The sequence below is a fragment of the Clarias gariepinus genome, chromosome 27 (genome assembly GCF_024256425.1).
Source record: "Clarias gariepinus isolate MV-2021 ecotype Netherlands chromosome 27, CGAR_prim_01v2, whole genome shotgun sequence".
Classification (NCBI taxonomy): Eukaryota; Metazoa; Chordata; class Actinopteri; order Siluriformes; family Clariidae; genus Clarias; species Clarias gariepinus.
The window spans coordinates 7,002,501-7,010,792 of record NC_071126.1 but is presented as its reverse complement, the minus strand read 5'-3'; the positions used below and the strand labels follow the sequence as shown (position 1 = coordinate 7,010,792).

The following is an 8,292-nucleotide window of genomic DNA, read 5'->3' as shown; positions in this document are numbered from 1 at the left end:
AGTTTGATCCCCATTTAGTATTTTGGTAGCTGGTCAGTACAAACTGGAATTTTCAGCAGAGTTAGTCTATTGTTATTATTTTTCATTTTCATTCCATATTTAAGTAACAGTAGCCGTTAGCTGTTTTCTGAGAACGCATATATATATTTACTGGATAATTATATGGGCATGTTTTTGGCATAAACACGACAGGAGGTTAGAACCCATCCTCATCACGTCGACGCCTTTAAAGCGGAACTGGGCGTGGTGTGCACGAGCACCTTTCCAGTCGTCCTCAAGCAGCAGCGCACGCGCAGAGATATGAAAGCGTTAACGGCCACGCACATGGCATCACTCTGCACACGCCACTGCACAGCGCCGGGAGTGCGGTCCTGTCAAGCCTTCGTTTAGCGCAGTTCCCTTTAACGCATTTACCACGGAGTTATAAACAGGACACCTGACCATGGACGCGTTAAAATCAGCCGGGAGAGCCATCATAAAAAGTCCTGGAGTTCCGCGGCACACATGGGGAACCGCCAAGCACGAGAGTAAGTGTTCAGAAACTCAATATCTACAGTAACTGCACATCGGAGTCTGTGATGCCTGGAGTGATCACTGTAATGCCTGTGTATTCAGAGCGGAATGTAATAGCCTTTATATCAGGATTTGATCATCGTTTGTGCTGCAAATAAGGCAAATGGATGATAAATTACTGTATTTTTTATGCAAATGTAACGTTTTATGCATTTATTATTAATATTATTATTATTATTATTTGTTGTTGTTGTTGTCTTTTTGTTGTATTTAATTATGCATAGCTGTTCAAACTTTTCTTTCATACCTGTTATTTTTTTGGAATGTACAGTAATAGTGAAGTATATTTATTTATTTATTATTTATTTGTTAAATGTATAATGTTTATTAGGAGAACGAAATAGCACAAGTGAATAAGTGTTCCATATTTTTAATAAATAAAATGCAACAACAAAAGCAAATAAATTAGGAAAGAGGGTCAAAACGTCTCCTCCTAAATTACTATTTCAACCCACTTACACATAAATCTGAAAAAAAAAAACTGAAAAAGAAAAATAGAAAGTAAAATTAAACAATACCTAAGTACAAATCAATAAATAGATAAATAAATAAATGAAAATGCAGAATGATTCAACAACAAGAAAACAGGAGGAAGACACAATATCAACAGTTTGCATGCTCTTCACTCTGGATATAAAGGGAAGATAACGACTGAACACCCAAAAGTTAAAAAGCCTGCTGTTTTATGAAATTGAGCTTTAGAGCCCATCACGTTATATTTAATGTTTTCCAAATGGAGGAAAGACAGAAGGTCTTCTAACCATAAAGAAAAATGAAGTGGGACTTAATGAGTTCAAATGAAAAAAAGTAGTGATTTTTTGTAATTGTCCCAGACAATCAGTAAGAACCGTTTATAACTGTCCTTTCATGGACTGATAAGCAATTGAGAGATGAACATACGTTTAAATCCAGCGTAAAAATCCACTCTTTACCAATCTGTCTTTTTTTCACTCTTTGCAATCTTTACCCACCATGACAGGCGTACCGTTTATACTGTATACTGGTTACAGAGAGAGTTACATAAGCCTACAGCCGTTCACTCAGCATCTTCCTACATCAAGAGTCAGAGATCAAAGTTCACTTCTGCTCAGCATCCTTCTAACACAAAGCACACACCAAAGTCCACTTATGCACAAAACACAGTTAGTTACCATGAAAACAAATACATCCACAGGAAATCCTGAATCCTGAAAAGACATATTTGGATTTTCAAATTTTTTAACTGACTTACTCATTCATTGTATATATCGCTTTATCTTGTGTATATTGTCGCGGGGGGCCTGAAGCTTATCCCAGGAGACATAGGGCAGGGATAGGGTGTCCACACAGCTTAATCTGGATGTCTGGACGGCGGGATAAAACCGGAGTACCCGGAGTAAACCGAGCAAGCATGGGGAGAACTGGCAAACTCCATGCACACAGACCCAAGGCGGGAAGCGAACCTAAAACATGGAGGTGCAAGGCGACAGTGCTAACCATCTTTTTTTTTTTACCTTTAAGATTTTCATGTTCACATGAAATAACATACATACAATGATTTTGAGACTATAAGGGGGCAAAATAACACTTATTGTGAAACTTTCAAAAGGACTGCTTCAGATTAATTTATGCGAATTCAAGTAAAGTGTGTAAAAAAAATCACATGATCATCATCTTTCAACCTGCTTAAAATGTCCATAGTAAAAACACTCATAAATAATCCTTTATTTATTTTTTTCACAATCTATTTATTAGAAATTTACAAAACTTACAAGTGGACAGTGCAAATATATTGGCCAAAATAATTATTATGAGATAAAGACTATACAAACTGAAATCGAACCCAGCCTCAAATCAACATTTAAACTTTTACTTGGTAAAATGATACAACATTTATAGTTATATTTTAAAATATAAGTGTCATGCACACTCAAGCCGCGACCGGCACTAGGACCCGGAAGTAAGGCGGTCGCAAACCAGGAAGTATAAAAGGAGTAAACAAACCTCAGTACAACGCTCAGTCATTGAGTTGCCCGATGTTGCCTCGTTTGCGGTCATCTAACTGTGAGTACTCACCCTTTTGGTTTCGCTTTCTTGCTGAGTGTGTATTTATAGGACGCGGGTTAGATTGTGTCTTTCCCTTGCTCCCCAATCGTGAGAGTCCTTAGACTAACTGCGTGATTATCCTGCCTATTCGTGTCCCTCCGCGTTTGGGTTTACCAGTCACGCTACACAGGGCTAACCGCTAAAGCTACGTCTTCTGGTCATCTCAGGTTAGTTCTTGACAGAATACCTGAGCCTACCGCGGTGAACCCAGCGGAGCATGCGCGTCTCTGCGGTGTGGTGGATCAGCATGCCGCGCTCATCAATCAGCTAACCGGAGAGCTCGCTACTCTGCGTCAGAGCGTCCAAGACGTCGCGGCCTTGCGCCGCGAGGTGGCGGAGCTCCGGCGGGAGAACGCGGATCTCCGCGCGGCTGTTGCTGACGCGACGAGCCGGCCACCCGCCGCGGCGGCCGCAGCGCCGCCTCCCCCCCCTTCAGATGTCTTTCTAGCTCTACCAGATAAATGGGACGGCACGGACGGAAGATGTAATGTGTTCTTGACAGCATTAGATCTGGTGTTTGAGTTCAACGCCACCAAGTACTCCACCGATCGGCTTCGCATTGCTCTTCTCGTATCGTTGTTGTCCGGGCAGGCAGCTGAGTGGGCCACGGCAGTGCTTCGAGCAGACACCGATACCGCTCATTCTTACAACGAATTCACCAGCCAGCTCAGACTCACCTTTGAACATCCTGCGGGCGAGGTGGAGACCGACACAAAGCTCTACCATCTGCGGCAGGGAGGATTGTCCGTGAGTCGCTATACTGCCGAACTCCGCACCCTCGCAGTACAGACAGCCTGGGGAGACGCCGCGCTCCGGACATCCTACTACGAGGGACTGGCTTCACGCATCAAGGATGAACTGGCCGGACGAGAACTCCCCGCCACACTGGAGGGGCTAATCCAACTCGCCCTCCGCATCGACCAGCGCCTCCTCTCTCGTCCGAAGCCAGCCCCGAGGACCCTGCCGCCTGCTCCAATCCACGCCTACACGTCACCTCGACCATCCACCACCTTCACTCCCGCCATCACTGAACCTGTCGGATCTCCACCTCCTGCCGTGGTTAACACCGGAGCCGGGGAACCCATGCAATTAGGACGCGCCTCCCTAACCGTGACAGAACGAGAACGCCGGTTCCGAGAAGGGCTGTGCGCCTATTGTGGGTCAGCGGCCCATCACCGAGCGATCTGTCCGCTCCGCCCGGGAAACGCGCAGCCCCGGTGAGCAAGGGGAGAGACTCACCGGGCGCCATCCACCTCTCCACCACCACCCACACCACCACTTCGCGTCTCACGGTTCAGGTAACCCTCCAATTTGGCCACAAACGGGTCCGAAGTACCGCGTTCATCGATTCCGGTGCCGCGGGGAACTTCATTGACTCCACGTATGCCAAAGAAATGGGGGTAAAGATCGAGGCGTTATCCCAGCCGCTTCACATCACCTCAGTCGACGGTCGGCCCCTGTCATCTAGCCCCATCACTCACCAGACCCAACTTCTCTCTTTCATCATCGATCAGCATCACGAACAGCTACAGTTCTTCCTCACACCTATCTCATCACCTCCGGTCATCCTCGGTTATCCCTGGTTACTGCAGCACGACCCTCTCATCTCATGGGCACAGAACCGGATCCTTCAGTGGGGGCCGACCTGCACCGAGCTCTGCCTCCGGGCACCGGCTGGGACGTGTCCCAAGGAGTCCGAGGTCCCCGACGTCGACACCGACGCCATTCCACCTGAGTATCGAGACCTGGCTGAAGTATTCTGCAAAAAAAGAGCCACTCACCTACCACCTCATCGCCCATACGACCTGGCGATTGAACTTCAGCCAGGCTCCGCCCCCCCCCGCGGCCATCTTTACTCTCTATCGACCACCGAGACACAGGCTATGGAGGAGTACGTCGCCAACGCCCTGCGCCACGGTACCATCCGACCCTCCTCCTCACCAGCCGCCGCGGGGTTTTTCTTCGTGAAGAAGAAAGGGGGCGAACTTCGCCCATGTGTCGACTATCGGGGGCTAAACAAGATCACAATAAAGAACCGACATCCGCTGCCACTCACCAACTCTGCCCTGGACGCCCTCTCTGGTGCCACCATTTTCACGAAGTTGGACCTCCGGAGCGCCTACAACTTGGTGCGTATCAGAGAGGGCGATGAGTGGAAGACGGCGTTCATCACACCCACTGGACACTACGAGAGCCTGGTCATACCCTTTGGACTCTGCAACGCACCCTCGGCCTTCCAACAATTTATTAATGACGTCCTCAGAGACATGCTGGGCCGATGGGTGTTCGTCTACCTGGACGATATTCTCATTTATTCCCATAACCTCCAGGAGCACATCCAACATGTTCGGGCGGTTCTTAAGAGATTGCTCGCTCACCAACTGTACTGCAAGCTGGAAAAATGTGCTTTCCACGAGCACTCCACCACGTTCCTGGGTTTTGTCATCTCGCCCCAGGGTGTGGCCATGGATCCTCAGAAGCTCGAAGCTGTGCGTCACTGGCCCCTACCCAGGACCCTCAAACAGCTTCAACGTTTTCTGGGGTTTGCGAACTTCTATCGTCGCTTCATCCGGGGCTACAGTACAGTTGCAGCACCATTAACTGCTTTGACCAGGCCCTCGCTTCACCCGTTTCGCCTTACACCTGCTGCCATCTCCGCCTTCCAAGATCTGTGTCATCGTTTCACCACCGCTCCCATCCTTCTCCACCCAGACGCCAACCAACCTTTCGTTGTGGAGGTGGACGCGTCGGATGTGGGCGCCGGCGCTGTTCTCTCTCAACGAGGTCCAGACCAGAAACTGCACCCGTGTGGTTTCTTCTCCAAAAAATTCAACCCCACTCAGCAGCGATACGGGGTAGGGGACCGCGAACTGCTGGGCATAAAGTGGGCCTTGGAGGAATGGCGTCACTGGCTCCAGGGCGCCAGTGAGCCGTTCATCGTCTGGACCGACCATCAGAACCTAATCACCATCAGGAACTTAAGACAACTGAATCCACGACAGGCACGGTGGGCTCTATTTTTCGAACAGTACGATTTCCACCTATCGTACCGCCCGGGGTCCAAAAACACCAAGGCCGACGCACTTTCGAGACAACATGACGAAGACCTTCCCCGGGCGGATCCCGTGCCTGTCATCCCCGCTTCCCGGATCATCGCACCTCTTCAGTGGAACTTGGAGACGAGGGTCCGCCAGGCACAGGCCGCAGAGGCCGGGCCGGCAGGCGTGCCGCCTGGACGACTCTACGTACCCCAGAACATGAGATCAGACGTCCTCCAATGGGGCCACTCCTCCGCGATCGCCGGACACCAAGCGACGAGAAGGACCCTCTCATTCATCCAACGGGCGTTCTGGTGGCCGTCCATGAGAAGGGACATCATCGAGTTCGTCCAGGCGTGCCCGGTGTGCGCCAGGGCCAAGGACACCAATCAGCCACCCCCGGGAGAGCTTCAACCACTTCCTGTTCCTCGACGGCCCTGGACGCACATCGCCCTGGACTTCATCACGGGCCTGCCGGTTTCCGAAGGGAAGAACACCATCCTCACCATTGTTGACCGGTTCTCCAAGGCTGTGCACCTGGTGGCCCTCACCGGACTCCCATCAGCCAAAACCACCGCTGAGCTAATACTGGAACACGTAGTCCGCCTGCATGGGTTCCCCAAAGACATCGTCTCGGACAGGGGGCCCCAGTTCACCGCCCGGTTCTGGAAGGCCTTCTGCCGTCTGATCAATTCCACCAGTAGTCTGTCATCCGGATACCATCCTCAGACTAATGGTCAGACGGAACGGACCAACCAACAACTGGAGCGCTACCTAAGATGTTTTGTGGCCGACCGCCAGCGCTCCTGGGCCCGCTACCTCACATGGGCAGAACTTTCCCACAACCTACACGTCTCCTCAGCCACCAATCTAAGCCCATTTGAGATATGCTATGGTTTCCAACCTCCGATGTTTGCCCATCAAGAACCGGAGGTCGACGTACCATCGGCCCAACAGTTGGTCCGTAGGTGTCGACGGCTCTGGAACCAAGCCAACCTCGCTATCCAGAAGGCCAATCAACAGTATACCACTCAACACCGCCGTCGACACCCTCCGGGACGTTTGTACAGAGTAGGTGACAAGGTATGGCTATCCACAAAGAACCTCCACCTTCATACCGAATCCAGGAAACTCTCACCTCGCTTCATAGGACCATACCGCATCACCCTAAGGATAAACCCTGTCACCTACCGGCTCCAGCTGCCTGCGGCGCTCCGGATCCACCCGGTTTTCCACACATCTCAACTCAAACCCTTCATCACCTCTCCAATGATTCCACCCACCCCCCCTGCTCCTCCTCCCCGCATCATTGACGGTGGTCCCGCCTACACCGTGCGTCGGATCCTCGATTCACGCCCTCGGGGCAGAGGCACCCAGTACCTGGTCGATTGGGAAGGCTACGGTCCCGAGGAACGATCGTGGATTCCGGCCCGGTTCATCCTCGACCCCGAACTCATTCGAGACTACCGTCGTCGGGTATCCTCCACCCCAGGACCGTCAGGAGCCGGTCCTGGACAGGGGGGTACTGTCATGCACACTCAAGCCGCGACCGGCACTAGGACCCGGAAGTAAGGCGGTCGCAAACCAGGAAGTATAAAAGGAGTAAACAAACCTCAGTACAACGCTCAGTCATTGAGTTGCCCGATGTTGCCTCGTTTGCGGTCATCTAACTGTGAGTACTCACCCTTTTGGTTTCGCTTTCTTGCTGAGTGTGTATTTATAGGACGCGGGTTAGATTGTGTCTTTCCCTTGCTCCCCAATCGTGAGAGTCCTTAGACTAACTGCGTGATTATCCTGCCTATTCGTGTCCCTCCGCGTTTGGGTTTACCAGTCACGCTACACAGGGCTAACCGCTAAAGCTACGTCTTCTGGTTATCTCAGGTTAGTTCTTGACAATAAGCCATCTATAAGCAGTGCAAATGATAAATTATTGATCATCATGTAAGTCATGTAGATAGATGTATTTCTCTGATGCTTAGGAGATTTTGCCAAAAAAAAGACTGTCAGACAGTCTGTGTAACGGCTGTAGGTTAAGATTACATAGCTGTGCAGAGAATCTTTTAAATGCTTATTAGCTTATGACCATACGTGAACCAAAATAAATAAATAAATACTACTACTACTTAGAATAACAATAGATTTATTTAGTTTTCCCCCCCTATTGTGGCTAAACAAGGAAACCATTCTATACACAGAGCAGCTTTAGCTTAGTCAGATAAACTGAACAGGTTTAATAGAAGGCAGTGTGCTTGCATATCTCCGAACCGTTACTTTTGACAGCTGGAAGATCAAAGTCAGAAATGTCAGATTTGACAGCAGATGATGAAACCTAGTTCCTCCAAGCCACATAGTAGAGCTGGTTGTCATCTTCACTTGGCTTGCAGAAGCTGAGCGGTTGCTGAGGGAATAACCTGGAAACCTCAATTTAAGAGCTTAAATATGTACATAGAAATCGTCAGTGTACATGCTTCAGCCATGATTGAGAACTAAACATAGATTCAGTTTTTCAGCCACAGCATATTAATTGCAGCTTGTGATTATTTAGTTCTGCTCTGCCCTTGTAAATGTCAAAGCTGTGTAGTCCAGTGCCATGCTT

At 49.6% G+C, this 8,292-nt stretch overlaps 1 protein-coding gene across 1 annotated transcript in view; it reads left to right on the top strand.

The window, feature by feature from the left end:
* The first annotated feature begins 366 nt into the window (after positions 1 to 366).
* Positions 367 to 8,292, top strand: part of si:dkey-71h2.2 (low density lipoprotein receptor adapter protein 1) — a 37,876-nt gene continuing 29,950 nt past the window's right edge. The window contains exon 1 of the mRNA XM_053488501.1: positions 367 to 527. Within this exon, the coding sequence (XP_053344476.1) occupies positions 443 to 527 (85 nt within the window). The 5' untranslated portion in view covers positions 367 to 442. The remainder of the gene's footprint in view (positions 528 to 8,292) is intronic.